Below are 17,613 nucleotides of genomic sequence, written 5' to 3'. Positions count from 1 at the left end.
TATTAGAGGCAGCTTGACGGCATGCACACTGGATAAGGTTTCCGGCATATTATAACGATTCTGCGCTAAGACCAAAAATATAGTACCTTCATTGAATATCGTTCAGGTACTACAGACATGGTAAACTTAAGTAAGTATTACTGTGGATAGTAATAAGACATGTTTCTAGACCAGTTGCAATTTTGTCACCGAAATTTAGAACATACTTTAATAAAATGACCATTTGCTGCTAAAGAAAGGGTAAAAATGATTTCTCATTTAGTTTGTGTGAGTGGCATACATAAGGGAAATTACGGGGTTTAAATTTCCCTTGAGCAAGATATACAACATACATTTACAATATTAAGATATGTACACAAATACCTCAGATTATATGAACTTGAGAGCTTAAACCCCTACCCCTTGACGAATTTCTGTGTATGCCACTGCTTTATCTAATATTCAAGGCCACCCGGCATCATTTCATATATATATATATTATGAAGGGTTTTCCATGAAATTCCACTTATTAAAGTATTTATAATTTTTACTGTTTTTAAAACTTGGATCGACATCGATATTGCTAATTATTCCTCTAAATAGCTTACGCTAACATACAAGTCTCATAACTACTAATTGACACGATGAAATACATATTACATGAAATCAGAAAAGAAGAAAATCTTATCCTTAAATTTTACACTTATCACTTTTAATCTATAGGATAGACATACATATTTCACGTAACAGCAAGTTTTCTTTAAATGTGTGCACGTATCCTGCCCTCACGATGAATTGCACGTAATAATAATAATAATAATAATTATTATTATTATTATTATTATTACAAATCTTTGGACATAACATATTAGACTTAAATTCTGCGAAAATATAAACATTATTTGTTTGAAATCATGGACAGTGAATTATCATCAGATTAATATTAAAGTCATATTTTAATTTTTATTTTCTTTCAGCACAACCTACAATTCAGTTACATTCCAGGCACAAAAGAATTTCTATTTTCTGTTGAATTGTTTCTGTATGTGTATTTCTCAATCAATAAAAATTCAGACGGTTTCCTTTGTTCACGTTCCAACCAGGGTTTGCCCAAGTGGGCCCAGCCCGTAAAAACCCGGTGATTTTTTTCGGGTTGGACCCACCTGGAAAAACCTACTTTAAAACCCATCTTGGTTTTTGAGCTTTTTGTTAGTATATTATTGGTACAACTAAGATGATTACATTGAAAGTGATTTTTATCGAGTTTTGGACCTTTCTTGGGTGACCTTCGGTCGAGGGCGGAAGTGACGAACTTACTCAATTTATCCATTTCCAAAAATACATTTTATGGCAGTTTTGCTATGTATAACAAAAACAAAAAACAACAAAAAAAAAAAAAAAATAAAATAAAATAAATAAGGATATCAACATTTTAAAAAATAATAGAAGCACAGTCAGAATTTTCCGCAAGAAAAACGCGATATTATTTTCCCACGAGCCCTATTCTAGTTTACGGAAACATACATTTGTAAAATTTCTAATATTAGCTACTTCAAAAGAGGAATATATAAAAAATCAAAATATATATGGTAATCTTATATTCGACATCCTGATAATGTTAAAAAGTATTTCGAAGTTATGTTCCTAAGCACGTAATAGTCCATAAATGAAGTCATGATGGACTAGCGATGGAAAATTCCACATTTCGGAAAAAGTCCTGGTATTACTCGAGCAAACGGATCTTTAGGTTAGAGCTTTGTACATCTTTTAGCAGAGCATTTACTAAATGAGGAACTCTATTACTACTTGCAGATTGACTTCAGGAGGGCTTAGTATAAATACAGTGTGGACGTATGGCATAAAAACAAAAGTATATATAACACGAACCAATGTGTACTGGGTGGCCACTAAAAAGCATGAATGCTATCTAGCCGAGTCAGGGCAGGAGCACAGTAGAGGGGCCCGAGCGGTAGCGAGGGGGTGCGTCCATAGGGAGCAAGCGCGTCAGCGACGGCGAGTATACGTATGAACAAAGATAATAAAGAGCACAGTTACACATACAATACTAAAAGTTCATTTCAATATACTATGCACTGACAGTAATATTTATATTCATACTCTCATTCCTTCACGAAAAGTATTTCACATCGTATTTTACCTATAAATTTTCTATTTGGTATAACCGTCTGCTCGAGAAAATCCACGACATCTAGTAATATGAGGAACGCAGCGTTTCCCATTGTCCTTACTGGGAAGGTTCTAGAACACTGGTCTCCCTATATATAGTAGTAGCTAGATTGATTCTTTTCTGTACCAAAGTTTAACATTTAATTCACATAGCATTGCAGAGCGAGCGCTAGCGAGAGAAGGGGGTTAGGGCCCAGCAGGGCAGGGGTTTTCTGTCTTTGTTACAGCAAAATGGGAAGGAGAACCTGTGTTCTAGAACTTTGCCGTTCTTACATGCATACCCACCGTTGCTGATGGGCCTCTTTCCTTCAGACGCACTCACCAGCTTCGCCCTGCCTCGATCCAGTTAGTTAGCATTCGTAGTTCTTAGTGGCCATCTAGCACAAGCTTTGGCTTGTGTATAGCCCGCTCCCCCCAGTTCTTTGTCACCAGAACTGGAAGAGTCACTACTACTACTACTACTACTGCTACTGCTACTGCTACTACTACTACTACTACTACTACTACTACCACTACTCCTATTACTACTGCTACTACTATTACTACTACTTATATCGAGAACAGAACCCAACCAACCCCTGCGGGGCTCCTAACCCTTTCCTACTACTACTACTACTAGTATTGCTACTAACTACCACCACTACTAGTAGTAGTAGTATTGCTACTAACTACCACCACCACTACTACTACTACTATTGCTACTACTAATAATACTACTACTTATACTGAAACCTCCTTACCACAAGATTTACATCTTAAATCTTTATAACATGCGATTCCGATTCATTATGAACTAATATGAATCGTTAGAATCACTATGATTCGTTAAAAATCACTGGGGGGAGCGGGCTATACTCAATCCTTTCTCTTTTGTACTGTAGTTGTATAGCCTATGTCTCGACGCTGTATTTATACTCATAACGGTTACGACCTCCTCAATCAAATATGCATCCACGGATTTCCTGTCACAACAAAAAAATGTATTAGAAGTGCATTTCCTGATTTAATAACTACATATTACACGAATTTTTCCTAAGCTGGAACAGTACGGACCTACGTCAAAAATGCATGTACAGACGACCTTTGCCTTTCCCCGGTGTGTATAATACTGCGAAGTCGAGCAATCTTTACACAGTTATTAAGTATTGTATTATGAAATACAAAGCCGTCACCCACACGCACATAACTACACTATTTTATAGAATGCTGTGTATTCTAAGCTAATTAATACAATATATGGGTCTAAAAGCTATATTGCTAACTCCCACTATAAATTACATACTTAACAATAAGAAAGATAAAGGTGTCAGTTAAGTTAAAGCTTAACCGTCTAGTGAAGACTTTCGTAAATGCTTTCAACTAAAAATTTAAAAAAGGTTTTACTTTCGTTAAGTTAAATTTACCCTAAGGATCTTCTCCCAACACAATAGTATTGAATACCTATACCAGAAAGCATCGAATTTATATTAGTGTATTAGATTAAAGTATTGTTTGAGTTTGTCAAATCTGAGAACAAATCAGCTGAATCATTTATGTACTGATAAAGAAAAGCAAACAAGTTGCGCTAACTTATAGTAAATTTGGTCTAGAAAAAGCATGTTGTCTGTCTGTCATTTTTTTAAGTTATATATTGATGGTTTCAATTCTTTTCTTCATTATTATTCTTCCATGTTTATTTCATTAAGAAGTTTAGTTACTTTCATCCATAAAGCATAATATATATGTATATATAAAAAATCGGCACTTGCTTCCAAATAAACACATGCAGACGATAACAACAGCTGGACTGAACTCCATCTTCTTCATCTTCATTTCAGTGCAGCGTTGCCAGATTACACAAACAAATTTATCATATATATATATATATATATATATATATATAATATATATATATATATATATATATATATATATATATATATATATATATATATACATGTGTGTGTGTGTGTGTGTGTGTATGTATGTATGCAGTGGCGTATTTATGATTTTGTTTCGGGGAGGCTTTCCCTGAAAAAATGGGAATTCTGCAAGATATTTCATATACTTTACTATAGTAAGATTTCGGGGGGGGATTAAGCCCGGAAACCCCCTAAATACACCTCTGTATGTATGTATGTATGTATATATGTTCCACACATGACTTATAAAGCTGTGTAATGGTAGGGAAAAGTGAAAAAACAGTTAGGATAATCAATTCCCTTGTTCTCCTTGCTCACCAAAAAGAAAACCGAGTTTCACTATGATTTTATGGTCATCTTGCTGACCTGAGATTTGTCCGCTGAAGCGGTTGTGGATTCAGAAAGGAAAATGTCATTTTGTTTGCTCTTTCGTTTTACAGTCGATATTTTTGTTCCTGCCCATCTCCGCACAAACAGCTGTTCTTCCTTAAGCACAAAGAAAATACCAGTGGAAAATGTTCATTCTATTCAACTCTAAAATTATCGTACGTTCTATAATTATTATTTTCTATCAACCGAAGCCCAAAATTATCGTATGTTTTGATAATTATCGTACAGTCTGGCAACGCTGGACGTAGGTTTAAGACAATTTCCCTCGACTGACTCAAAATTTTCCCTTTTCTCATCAAAATTTTCCTAATTTGTTGTGTGCAGTTCTTATGACAAATTATGCGATAAGATTAATTTAGCCATAGTGTGCTTCAGCTGGTCTTTCAGGTTCGTGGTGATCTAGTGCCGTGTTTGCCTAGAAGGTGTACGGTTCTTTTCGCTCTTCCCAACAGAAAAAAGAAGAGGGGAAAAGGAAACGTAGTCTGTAACTATAAATAAGTTATTGCAAATAATATGAATTTAAATTAAGTAGTTTTTTTTTTTAAAGTATGATCATGTGAATATACTGCCCTATAAGATGCAAATGAAGACTTAATTTAAAAGATCTTCATTGTTATCATTATTATAAGATAGAGAAAATTAATAACCATAGCGAAAACGTTATTTCATGTACAGAACATTTTCCCTGTCTCCTCGTCATCATTGCTGACAACGTCCATGATGAGAACCGCTCCGGTCGCCCTTCTTCGATTACAGACGATTTGGTGGCTTCCGTTGAAGCGAGGGTTCGTGAGAACAGGCGCTTCACAATAACATGTCTCTCAAACGAATTTCCTCACGTGTCGAGATCAGTGCTTTACAAAATTGTTTCTGAACACCTAAAGTTTAGGAAACTGTGCTCCCGTTGGGTCCCGAAACTCCTAAAGAGGACCACAAAAACCAAAGATTTGATTGTGGCATGAAGTTCTTGACTCGTTATCACGAAGAAGGTGACGGCTTCTTGAGTCAGATCGTAACTGGAGACGACACATGGGTTTCGCATACCACGCCCGAATCGAAGTAACAGAGTATGGAATGGAGACACACACACTCGCCTGTAAAGGTGAAGGCCAAACATACTCTGTCCCAGCGCAAAATCATGGCGTCGGTGTTTTTCGGGATAGGCATGGTGTTTTGTTGGTCGACTTCATGCAACGAGGAACCACTATAAATGCAGAAGCATACTGCCAAACCCTGTGAAAGCTACCCAAAGCGATTCAAAACAAACGACGTGGCATGCTGACAAAGGGCATTGTTCTTCTCCATGACAATGCACGACCTCACACTACAGGTCAGACCCGCGATTTGTTGGACAGTTTTGGCTGGGAAGTTTTAGAACACCCACCTTACAGCCCTGATCTTGCGCCGAGCGATTACCATCTGTTCCTCCACCTCAAACAACACCTCAGTGGCAATCGTTACAATGATGATGACGATGTGAAAACGGCAGTGAACTCTTGGTTATCGGAGCAGGAGGCAAGTTTTTATGAAGAGGGTATTTTGAAATTGGTTGAGAGGTATGATTAAGTGTTTGAACAAACTTGGTAACTATGTCGAAAAATAGAGTAAAGTATGTACTTTCCGAAAATACATTTACTTTTTTGAAATAACCTTTCGTTGTGTACTTATGTTCAAACGGACCTTACTTAAAAAACACGCCTCGTATATTAGGCCTATATAAATCTGCACACTTTAATTGAGACTACAAAAATCACACAAGTTGTTTAAATTCTTCGGCCACATTTGTTAATAGCCTAATTATAACTGAAGATTTGAGTTAAGTTTGGGGCTTATGCTATTTTTCATACTTCTGTCCTTTTAAATCTATGTTCATCATAACATTAACTTATTTTTCATCTATTTTCAAAACCGTTAATAAAAAGTATGCATGAAACATTTACTACAAATTAACAAAAGTAAATTTAGAATTATATACCTACCTAGCGAAAAAAGAAATTCAAAAACAAAACTGGAAAATGAAAGTAAAGTCACTGCTTTATGCTTGAAGCAGCCTTCGCATCTCCTTGCTTTTTTCACACATTTTGTCAATAATAAGATTGTTGTCTATTTTGGTCAGAATATCTCTTTCTGAGTTCATCAAGAACAATGATTCCAGATGTTCATCTGTAAGTCTTGAACGGAATCTTGTTTTTATGTAACGCCACTAGCGCCTCTATCGGCGGGAGTGGGAGGGAGAGACATGTAAAAATGATCCAAAATGACCGAGATTAGAGTCAAATCAATATATTTCGAAGTCGCTGAGATCATTAATGGTACCACCAAAGCCTAAAACAGAAAGGGCAAGGCCGTAGGCCGAGTAGAGACGGGATCTGGGGGCGGAGCAGTGGGGTGGGAGGGTTGATATTTAAAAATCATCCAAAATGACCGATATTAGAGTCAAATCTATAAATTTCAGGGTCTCTAAGATCATTATAATGACATTCCCAAAGTCAAAAACAGAAAGAGCGAGGCCACAGGCCGAGCAAATACTGGGATTTGGGGCGGAGCGTGACTTTGGTAAGGGTGATATGTAAAACTCGTCCAAAATGGCCGATATTAGAGTCAAATCTATATATTTAGGGGTAAATCTAATATCATTAATAGCATTCCCACGCCGGAAACAGAAGGAGGGAGGCCGCAGACCGAGCATATGCCGGGGTCTCAGGTGGAGCCCTAGCTGGCCAAAGGCTAGCGAATTTATAAAATAATTATGTAGCTTTGTTTTAAAAAAAATGTGTTCAGAGAGGAAACTCTGCGCCTTCCCGAAGCTAAGACGGGTCTTAGCCCCTCCTGAGGAGGTCGCACAAGCACTGATGTGAGGAGGGCGCAGCGGCCATCGGGCCGGTACTTGATTATGGCCAGTCCACCCCTGACTGTTGCGAATACCTACACAGATGCCAGATATTAACAGACAAGTGAAATTTAAAAAGTTTTACAGAAAAAAAACTTAAATTTTATATCCACTATCAACACAATATTAAATTATCTTGAGTGAGAATATTCTTTCAACCTTCTAAGGGCTATTTTACACTACAGGATAGATCCTAGGAAATCTCTTACGATTTTTCGTAGAGTCAAAATCCCAACGCGTATGGTATCAGTTCGCATGTTATTCACTATGTTCTGAACGAAGTTATAAGATTTCTGTTGTTTAGAGCACACTATATTTCGGAAAGCAAATTCGTAAGATTTCGATTTAGCGACATCAGGTGAGAAACAGTATGCTTTTTTTTTTTTTTAAAAAAAAAAAAGGTGTACAATTTAACAATTGACAAACATGGGCGTAGTTATTCTGGTGCCACCCTATTTTAGATCTGACAAATTTGTGAAATTTACGAATGAAATGTGTAATATAATTTTGAAAGAATATTTCGTTGCCGCTGCGTCTGTGAGTTTAATACTTTGTGAGAAATGCGTTGAACTTCTCAAGCACGTAATAAGGCCAGCAGGAAAAATCTTCATGTGAATGTATACAAAAAGGTGGGATTTCATCTGAAATATGTCATAACATTTTTTCGAAGATAAATTCTAAGAGATTTCCCAGGATCTATCCTACAGTGTAAAAGAGGCCTAATTCTTCACATTTGGGTAAAAAGAAGAAGGAAGGATGCAGAGGAAGAGTAGGATGCGGAGTAGGAGGCGGATCCAGGGGGGGCGATCGCCCCCCCAGAAGAGTAAACTTTCTTATTTTATATATATAAATAAAACCCATCCCAAAGTTTGAAGCCCTTAAAAGTAGCAGTATGACAACCCACCGCCCCCCCCAGAAGTCGGTCCTGGATCCGCCCCTGGCTGAGAACATGTCAACAGTGGGTTGTCAAAAAGAACGTGGAAAGCATTCTGAATGCTTTGCTGACCCTAGCGCTACGCTGAAATTGATGTTCACATCCCAAGTAATTTGTGTATTGCTAGAATAAGCATACTGTAAACGTTGTAAAGTGTACTTCAGAGCACACAAAACTGACTTAAGCAAAGAAGTCTCCTTGGAAATCAGAAAGGTACCCCCCTTTTTTTTTTTTTTTTTTTTTTTTTTTTTTTTTTTTGCTATCACTATCTGCCCAGTTTATTCTACATTGCAATTATACTGCTCCTGATATAACATGGAATGTGGCCTAACACACAACAGCTGAAGGTCCGAAACAGGTCGCCGCTTGAATGTTAGCAACCCAGATATTTGACGTATTTCCAACTCCAGGTGTTTCCTTTTAATCAATAAAGGTATATATACGGGAGAGATGTATATGCATGATTAGTAAAAGTGTATAGCTGCAAAATAATTCGTTTTTATATTTGGCTACAAATATTTCATATCCGTTATTTTTGGATTATTCTACTTTTTACCTTCCGAGCTGGCAACACAGTCATTGAGCAAAACAAGAACAACCGCAATATCGGGATGCGCATTTTGTTAATTATTTTATTGCCGGTGCAATGTGTAATGACATGTATTGAATTTTAGGTATCGTAATAGTCTGACACTCGATGGACAGTGATAATTATATTATTTCAACAAGTATTTTACCGTATGAATTACTATATAAATAAGTTCAAAGATAGGAATGGGAGTAATGAAATAATACTCGACGGTTTACAATTGGGATGTATATTATTGTGTACTAAACTAATTCAATTGTCAAACTAATAAGTATTTTAATTATATATTTATAACAATTTGATAGAAGTATACATGCCAGAATGTTTATTACTGCAGTGTATTTCCAGTTGTACGTGTATTGCTGAAAATTGTAACCTGTGCCTTATAAAAGTTAACAATTTGCCTTGCACTAAAACTTGGTAAGGAGCTTCCGCAAGTCAAGTATGTTGTGTAAGATTTATATCTTGCAATTTAGCTGTGTCGGTATGTTACGCAAATGTGAGCTTGGATGTTTCACTTAAATTGCTTGTAAATGTAATATCTCATCCTTTAATACTCTTGTATAGTTACAATAAGCCCTGGGTGCCCTCCGTGTAGATTCACTTTAGGTAGACTTAAATGTTATGGGTAGAAATACAGTGCTTGGAAATATGTCGTAAAAATAGTGCGAAAAATATCAACAAACCTATGGTAGGTTTACGTAAAAGCACGAATTGTATGTAACCGAATCAACGTAGGGGCGTAACAAGTGGGCCCTTGTGGTAGTGTGTCCATAGGAAGCAGGCGTGTCAGTAACAGTGGGTATGCGTGTAACTTAGAATGTTGCAAAAACAACAAGATCGATGTAGTATCCGAAACCATTTCACTACTTTATTTCTCCTGTAAATTTCTCCATGTTTGAATACTTCTAGCTCAACTATGCAAAACAAACACTTACAATAATATTTATAGTATGAAAATATCCTATGAATTATTACTGCAAACGGTACCACGGAAGAAAGTTTAGTAGTGGTGAACTCAGTCTCTTTACATTCCGGTTTGCAGGTAGAATTATGTATTTCTAAACACACAATCATTGTAGTAGGTGTTAATATTATTTTTGACACAAAATGAACTAAAATTCTAGTAAAGCTGTCAGTAATCATTCCTACCGCAATCTTACTAAATGAATGCGACAATTTATATCATGTTGGATACGTGGTATTTATTTATTGTTTCAGAAGATTGATTTAATTTGAGTTTTCTTAAAATCTACGATCCATATCAAGATCATTATTTTAACGAAAAAAGAGTTTCTAAGCATTCTAAAATACGAATTTTGTGTAAGCTGGATTAATCTATCACGATAAAATAGATGGGCTAGGATACGTCGATTGGCGGGCGCTCCTGCATATAATCCAAGTGTCTGAAATGTGGTACCGTATCATATTCCATTCAAGTGGTCGATTACTGGTTTGTTCACTCAACACGCAGTTTGATTCTGATATTTAATAATGCCGATTCGACACACTATTGGTCACTTCAAAATAGTACTATACGCTAATAGAGTCGCCTGCTAAGAATTTCACTGGACGCAGCCATATTGATTACAGTCAAACCATCGCTAGAGCAGTTGGTAAGGTAGTTACAATGGTGTTTACTGATATCGCGCTACGATTAGTATAAGTTGAAGGTTAATAAAATTGATATAGCAATTCCTGAACTACATTAATGTGTCTGATTTGACTAATTATGAGCATTTACTCTAATACGAAACGAAATTATTCGTGCGGCTTAAGAATACGTGGTACATTCATAGAAGCAAGCATCACTTCTCTTCGTGGAGATAGTTTCCGAATAACCTCTACAGCATTATTTTACTGACGCCTGCGCACCTACTGTGTACAGGTTTATAATAATACCCGCAAACTTACTCATATAAATAAAAATGAAATCGACATTTCTATTATATCATCATGGTAAAAGACTTGAATGGTTTGACATGAAACTTTGAACATACACATAGTGTGACCTAACTTTTATTAACATGTCACTTTGATTAAAATACGTGTCCTAATGGGGGGGGGGGGGGGAGAGAGAAAGAAGATTCAAATTGTATATCAAAAATTGAGTTTCGCAGTCTGGGCTTCTCAAGTTAGGGAAATGAATCTCGGTATATCAACTCTTCATCAAAAACTTATTCAAAGTTTACAAAAATTCCGCTTTCAAAGATAGAAAGGGAGCAATTTCTATAATAGTTTCTACTTTGTGTGTCAGTATTTCACGACACAACGGCTGAACATTTTAAAATGAACATATACGTTTCAAGCATTTGGTCGAGCAGGGAATTACTCATTTTACTTTTGATTGAAAAATGCATCATAACTTGGGTAATACGTATCCTAAAGGAGGAGAGGGGGTTCAAATATTTTGCATAAAACTTCTCGTACAAAGGACAAGCACTGAGCTTCATGGCGAAGCACGAGCAAGGAAAATCTCCTCTCTACAAGCTTTCCAGAAATCAGCGATGACTTCTATGTTGGAGACGTCTTTTCAACAGGCCAAAGCCACGCAAATCCATCGGACATACATCAGGGCTTTCAATAGGTGTCTTAAAACGGAATTGTATGAATTCCTAATTCTCATTCCATTTCTTGAACAAGACGCAGAGATGTTTTGGCGGTAGAATTTTAAGACTTGCCCAAATGTAGCCTCACACGATTGACGTTCTTACCATATGATTGTGGGATGCCACTCCGAAAGAAAGGTGTCGTACTGATTTGAAAAAAGTACGGATATTTCATGTTTTCATCTACCATGCGTGCTCCTCATAACTGAGGTAATAGTCATAAAACCCAGGAGGAAAATTTTCTGGCTGTGGCAAATAAAGTTGCAACTGCCCTTAGCATTTTTGTCATACTGTGTCAACGCTAGAATATGACCACCAGCAGTGAAATGGATGTATGCTTCATATACTGTGACGACTGTCTGCCATTTGGACTCTGCCAGCTGCTTTTCATTCATAGTCTCCTGCAGTTCGTTTTTCGTTCTGCAATGCAGCGCAAAAGCAAATGGTGTATGCGGGCCTTACGGATGCACGTCAGCCGAAGCCGCGTACGAATGACAGTTTTCACAGTTGAAGATGCGAAATTGAATCGATGACCCATCGCACGTTAGGCCAGTGGATTCTCTTGGTACTCCAACCGATGAATTCCCTACAATACTGTGAGTATCATTTTGCTCTTCCGGGTACTTCTCATGGGCAACTGTTTCACCAAGACGTCCTGTTTGTAAAGGGCTAAATGGATGAGTCAAGTAACTTCATCACTTCCGCTCTTAACCTCAGTGCAGGGTTCTAAAATTCACATTGTTGGTTTCAAACAAAACGTCTAAAGGTAAAGAGAAAATTAGGTGTTTTAGTATTATTTGTTTTCATGTACGCAAATATGTTTCCGTATCTTTGATCTATTTGCTCGTTAAATATCCTTCTTTCTGAAATTAATAAAAATTGCAATTCTTTGTTTCATTATAAGCCAACGTAAAACATAACCATTTTAAGTTTTATAAGTAGCTCATATCTTTATAATCCACTGGAAGCGAGATACCGTAAGTAACGACGAAAATACGTCATGCTTGACCTATCCATAACTTCCTCAATAGTCATCCTAAATGTGAACCCATTCTTCCGACACTGTTTCATGATGAGTGTATAGGAAAAAAGAGCCATGACATACCCTTCCCAGTAACGATTTAATATACACGCCATTTGACGACACTTACCCACTTATAACTTCCAGTACGCTACTGCTTACGACAGCAGATGCGTCGCTCTAGTGTCATTTCTCAGATGTCAGTGGCGTTCATATTCGGTCCAAAAGTAAACTGAACAATTTTCTACATATAGTTAAAAGTTTCAACCTAAAGCATCTTTAAATAAAGAAATTCTTGTAAGTTTTTTCACATCGCACCAAGGATGATGCGAGCCGACCATCGATGCGACTTTTTTCATTTATAGGTGCTTCAGGGTGAGCCTTTTCAACTATTTAATTTGCGTCCAGTTTTTGTCATTAAGTTACACATAAGTTAGAATATGCACTACCTTTCGAATAGTCGCTAACTTTGTTGATTCATTTATTCAAGCAAGAAATGTACTCTTCCATGCTACTGCAGTAGAAATCAGGATTATGCTTACGGAACCATGAATTTCACATAATCTCTTATGAACGATATCTTATGCCACTACATATGAAATGTGGAACCGCGCCTCATTATTCAGTCTCCGCATCCACCTCTTCCACGTGTGGAACCACATCATTTATTGACGAGGGAAGACCGTGATCAGGTTGATCAAGCATATCCTGCATTGAATTCTCGTCACCAACAGTGTCATTATTTCGGTACGTAGAAACAAGTTTTATCAATGATAGTACTGGCGTGTCTTTCGTCCTCATAAATAGTATAACTCACGAGTGCACTGTTGCTTCTGCAGACATATTTTCTTGTAACAAGTATATACTACACCATAGTATGTATATATATATATAGGGTGATTGGTAATTCGATGCATTCCTTGCAAGGGGGATATTCTCCAAGTATTTTGGAACATTTTTTACCATGTGTGATCTCTTTAAGAGGTGCGTGGGAAAGTTTTACCCTGACCCATTTCCACATATCGTAGAGAAGTGAAATTTTACATGTGTAATCCTGCATGCCTATGTACGTCACGTGGTAATGTACAACTCATAACTCTGCACGCTTGCTGTGCTATAGGTCCCAACGTGAAGTAAGGTGTAATGGTCCAAAATCCATTACTGTACCTCAGAAAGCAGCGTGGCAACATCGCAGAAGTACTTGCCCCTAGGAAATGACTACATTGTTGGGAAGAGGTGGAATGAAGATGGTATGCGGTTAAGAGAAAACGCGGACTAAGAGGAAACGAACTATGACGGATTTAATACCCAGGGTCGTGCATCTGTCTGGTCAACATTCGAGCAGTAAACGGGTGCGTTGTTTTCCAGGAGGCAGACATATTTTGTCAGCATGCCACCCTATGGGATTTCACAGAATCCTGCAACGCACGCAGCAGTGGGGCATGGTATATCCAGGTGATTGTGGTACTCTTTGCCTGGAAAGTAAATAGTAAGACCCCACACTGATCCCAAGTAAACGTGATCGCGCTCAGAGTTGAACGCTGACTTCCTTTGTTGATGATACGTCGGCACGCTGTCATTGTTTTGACTAGGTTTTCCCTAGTTTCCTTCGCTCCCACCAGGCGAAGGCCGGGATTCTAGAAGGCTAGGGCCAGTTCCTTCCCAAATTCTAGGCCCACCCAAAAGACAGATGTAATCCCAGACTTAGAGGTTCAAACCCTCCTTTGAGTCATTCCCTTGCATAAATACATAACGAAAGAAAGTAAGTCATAGCAATCGAATTCATCGCTTCAACAACTCAAACAAAATTACGACCATTGCCGTACCAATTGCTACAATGACAGCTTCATATTATAAGCTTCCTACAAGGGTAAAAATGTAAATCTTGAAAAGTCATAACAAAATAACACATTTAAGATATTATAGCTATGTATTCGATTGTTGTTTCTTCATTTATTTATTTATGGAAGAGAATGACTCAAGTAAGGGTTCGAGCCTCCAACTCCGGGATCACATCGGTCTTTCAGGTGGGTCTAGAATTTGGGTAGGAACTGGCCCTGGCGTTCTAGAAGATAGCATTCCGGCCTTCGCCTGGTGGGAGTGAAGAAAACTAAGGAAACACCTAGTCAAACCAATGACAGTGTGCCTATGTATCACCAACAAAGGAAGTCCGTGTTCAACTCTGAGCGACCAAAGTGATGATCATAATATGTGGGATTAGCATGGGGTATTACTACTTGCTTTCCAGGGTACCACAATTACTAGGATATACTATGCCTCACTGCTGCGTGCGTTTCGGGATTCTGAGAAATCCCAGAGCGTGGCATGCTGACAAAATGTGTCCGCCTCCTGGAAAACAACGCACCCGTTCACTGCTCGAATGTTGGCCAGACAGATGCACGAACCTGGGCATGAAATCCGTCATAGTTCGCGTTTTCTCTTGATCACATACCGTCTTCTTTCCACCTCTTCCCAACCATGCAGTCATCTCCTAGGAACAAATACTTATGCGATGATGCCGCGCTGCTTTGTGAGGTACAGTAATGGATTTTATACCACTACACCTTACTTCACGTTCAGACCTATAAAACAGCAATGGTGCAGAGTTACGAACTGTACATTATCACATGACCTACATAGGTATGTAGGATTACACATGTTAAATTTCATCGCTCTACTAATGTGCAAGTGGGTCAGGGTAAAAGTTTCTCGCGCACCTTTTGTTACCCGAAAAATTTCAAAGCAATCACATATGTGCAAATTGCTCAGAAACTATTGATTTGCGACCTCCGGTTCATAAAGGTAAAAATGTTCCAAAGTACTTGTAGAATATCCCCTTGCAAGGAATGCATCGAATTACCGGTCACTCTGTATATATATATATATATATATATATATATATATATATATATATATATATATATATATAAAGAGAGAGAGAGAGTTATCGCATGATCTTCAAATGTGCTTATTAATGATTTTATATTTTCAGATTAGTAACTAAGGTCACAAGAATAAACGATGGATAAATGCTGCAAATATTGCCTGTGTAGCGATGAGACTTATTTGGCAAGCCTAACGTGTGAAGAATGTAATAGCAAAGTTCACGTAAAATGCCTTCGAAGTGGAGGTGTTCCTGGTGGGCTTGAAGGGGATGTGTTTTTTTCTTTTATATGTCAAGAGTGCAGCGAAGATCAAACAGAGAGTATTACTAGGAAGAAGATGCCCTGGTAAGAACTCCAAAGTATACATACAATTTATTACTTTTCCTTAATACAGTGTTGTCCATAAGTCTTAGTACAGTGGATTATTTTGGAAACAAACATGATTAAATCAAATATGACTAGCGGAGGGCGGACTTAGGTAAAGGAGCTATCGATTGATGCATGCGTGGTGAATGGCGACCATCTTGGAGTAGAATTATTTTTTTTAAATTGGAAGGTAGGCATGTGACACATCAATTAACACTGTTTTTTGCAGGGGAATTCGGTCCCGCAAGCAGAAATGTTACCATGTCCCGTTCCAAAGTTATGACGCCCCCAAGTCCCACCTACAGAATGTGCTCCACATGTTGCTCGTCCATTGCAATACACAACCGGAGTCTCTTAATCCAGTCCCCCTGAACCCGTAACAGCACAGTGGGGGTGATGGTATCACAGGCGTCCTGAATACATTCCTGTAGGTGTGCAACATCCCGAATCTTCTTCTGATACAGCATAAAAAAATATAAAAAATCCAAGGGAGTGAGGTCCGGCGACTGGGCTGGCCACTTCACAGGGCCTCGGCGACCGTCCAGGAAAATGCTGATCCAAGCATTCCCGCATAGGCAGCACATAGTGCGGTGGGGCACCATCTTGCTGAAAATATCGCGGCAAGGTGGGATCAGGGCGGAGAACACCAACTCCTGTAAAATGTCCAGATAGCGGACACCATTTAGGGTACCAGGAATGTATAAGGGTCCTGTGATCGACGTGTTCCATATGCCACACCACACCATAATGTTAGCAGGGGTAACCCTCTTGCAGGGATTGATCGCATGCAGGTTTCCATACGACCAATATCACATGTTCTGGCGATTCACTTCCCCATCCAAATAAAATTTTGCCTCGTCTGTGAAGAGAACGCTGGCTGGGAAATGCGGATCTCGGTCATATTGTGACAAAGCCCAATTGGTGAATTCCATGCGCCGGTCTGGATCATCCTCTAAAAGATTGTGGACAAACTGCAGCTTGAAGGGATGCCACTTGTTCGTATGGCGAAGCCTCATCACAGAAGCACGTGGTACACTTGTTATCGCTGATAGTTGTCTTGTGCTGCACTTCGGACTTTTCACATTCGGAGCAATCACCATTGTGGATGTCTCATCATATGTCGTGGTTCGTGGGGGATCTGGCCGTGATCTGTCGGCAACATTACCAGGTACACTGAATTTCCTAAAAGAGGTAGGTAATGGTGTTGTGGCTTATTGGAGGTCTTTCGGGGTGGCGCGCGTTGAAGTCCTTGGTATTCACACGATTGCTTCTTTCCCCAGACATTAGAATGATCTCAATTCTTTCCTGTTTCGTCAGTGCTATTTCGCTCTACCTGCAACGAAAAGAAAATACGTCAAATTTGGGGCGTCAGGTCTTTCTTACAGCGTTAGTGCCATGTCGCTCTCCCTGCAAGGAAACAGAAAACCTTTAATTTTGAGGCGTCATAATTTTGGAAGGAACATGATAACGTGTTTCTGCTTGCGGGAATGCATTCCCCTGCAAAAAAACAGTGTTTATTGATGTGTCACATGCCTACCTTCTTATGTGAAAAAATCAACCTGGATCCAAGATGGCCGCCATTCATCACGCAAGCATCAATCGGTAGCTCCTTTATCCAAATCCACCCTCCGCTAGTCAGATTTGCTTTAATCATGTTTGTTTCCAAAATAATCCACTGTACTAAGACTTAAGGACCACTCTGTAGATTTACTAACAAACATCTAAATAAATGTTTATTTCTGTATTATAAATATCAGTATATATATAAAAACTCAAATTGGAAAGGTTTTTTGGTGTACGCTTTAAATCGGGTTTATTGTAAATTCTTCATATATGTATGTTTAATATTATTCTTATTTGGT

The 17,613-nt window shown here is 38.2% G+C and overlaps 2 protein-coding genes across 10 annotated transcripts in view; one reads left to right on the top strand and one right to left on the bottom strand.

The window, feature by feature from the left end:
* The window catches only part of LOC145673021 (serine/threonine-protein phosphatase CPPED1-like), a 34,406-nt gene extending 30,429 nt beyond the window's left edge, over positions 1-3,977 (bottom strand). Inside the window, exon 1 of one of the 8 annotated variants that reach the window (XM_081742331.1) lies at positions 3,915-3,977. Coding sequence is in view for 1 of the 8 variants with exons in the window: in XM_081742329.1 (XP_081598455.1) it covers positions 3,915-3,963 (49 nt within the window). In the remaining 7 variants the exon portion in view is untranslated. The other 7 variants (XM_081742329.1, XM_081742337.1, XM_081742334.1 and 4 more) reach the window with 7 other exon arrangements.
* Positions 3,978-8,799: 4,822 nt separating this feature from the next.
* Atac2 (Ada2a-containing complex component 2) overlaps positions 8,800-17,613 on the top strand; it is a 39,370-nt gene continuing 30,556 nt past the window's right edge. The window contains exons 1-2 of one of the 2 annotated variants that reach the window (XM_081742327.1): positions 8,800-8,955; positions 15,493-15,730. In XM_081742327.1, coding sequence (XP_081598453.1) covers positions 15,522-15,730 — 209 coding nt within the window. In that variant the 5' untranslated portion in view covers positions 8,800-8,955; positions 15,493-15,521. Of the gene's footprint in view, positions 8,956-9,265; positions 9,291-15,492; positions 15,731-17,613 lie in introns of those variants that run through there. The other variant, XM_081742328.1, reaches the window with a different exon arrangement.

This window comes from Thermobia domestica, chromosome 16 (assembly GCF_964235325.1).
Source record: "Thermobia domestica chromosome 16, izTheDome1.hap1.1, whole genome shotgun sequence".
Classification (NCBI taxonomy): Eukaryota; Metazoa; Arthropoda; class Insecta; order Zygentoma; family Lepismatidae; genus Thermobia; species Thermobia domestica.
Note: the sequence above shows the minus strand (reverse complement) of the source record. Positions and strands in the feature narration are given on the sequence as shown.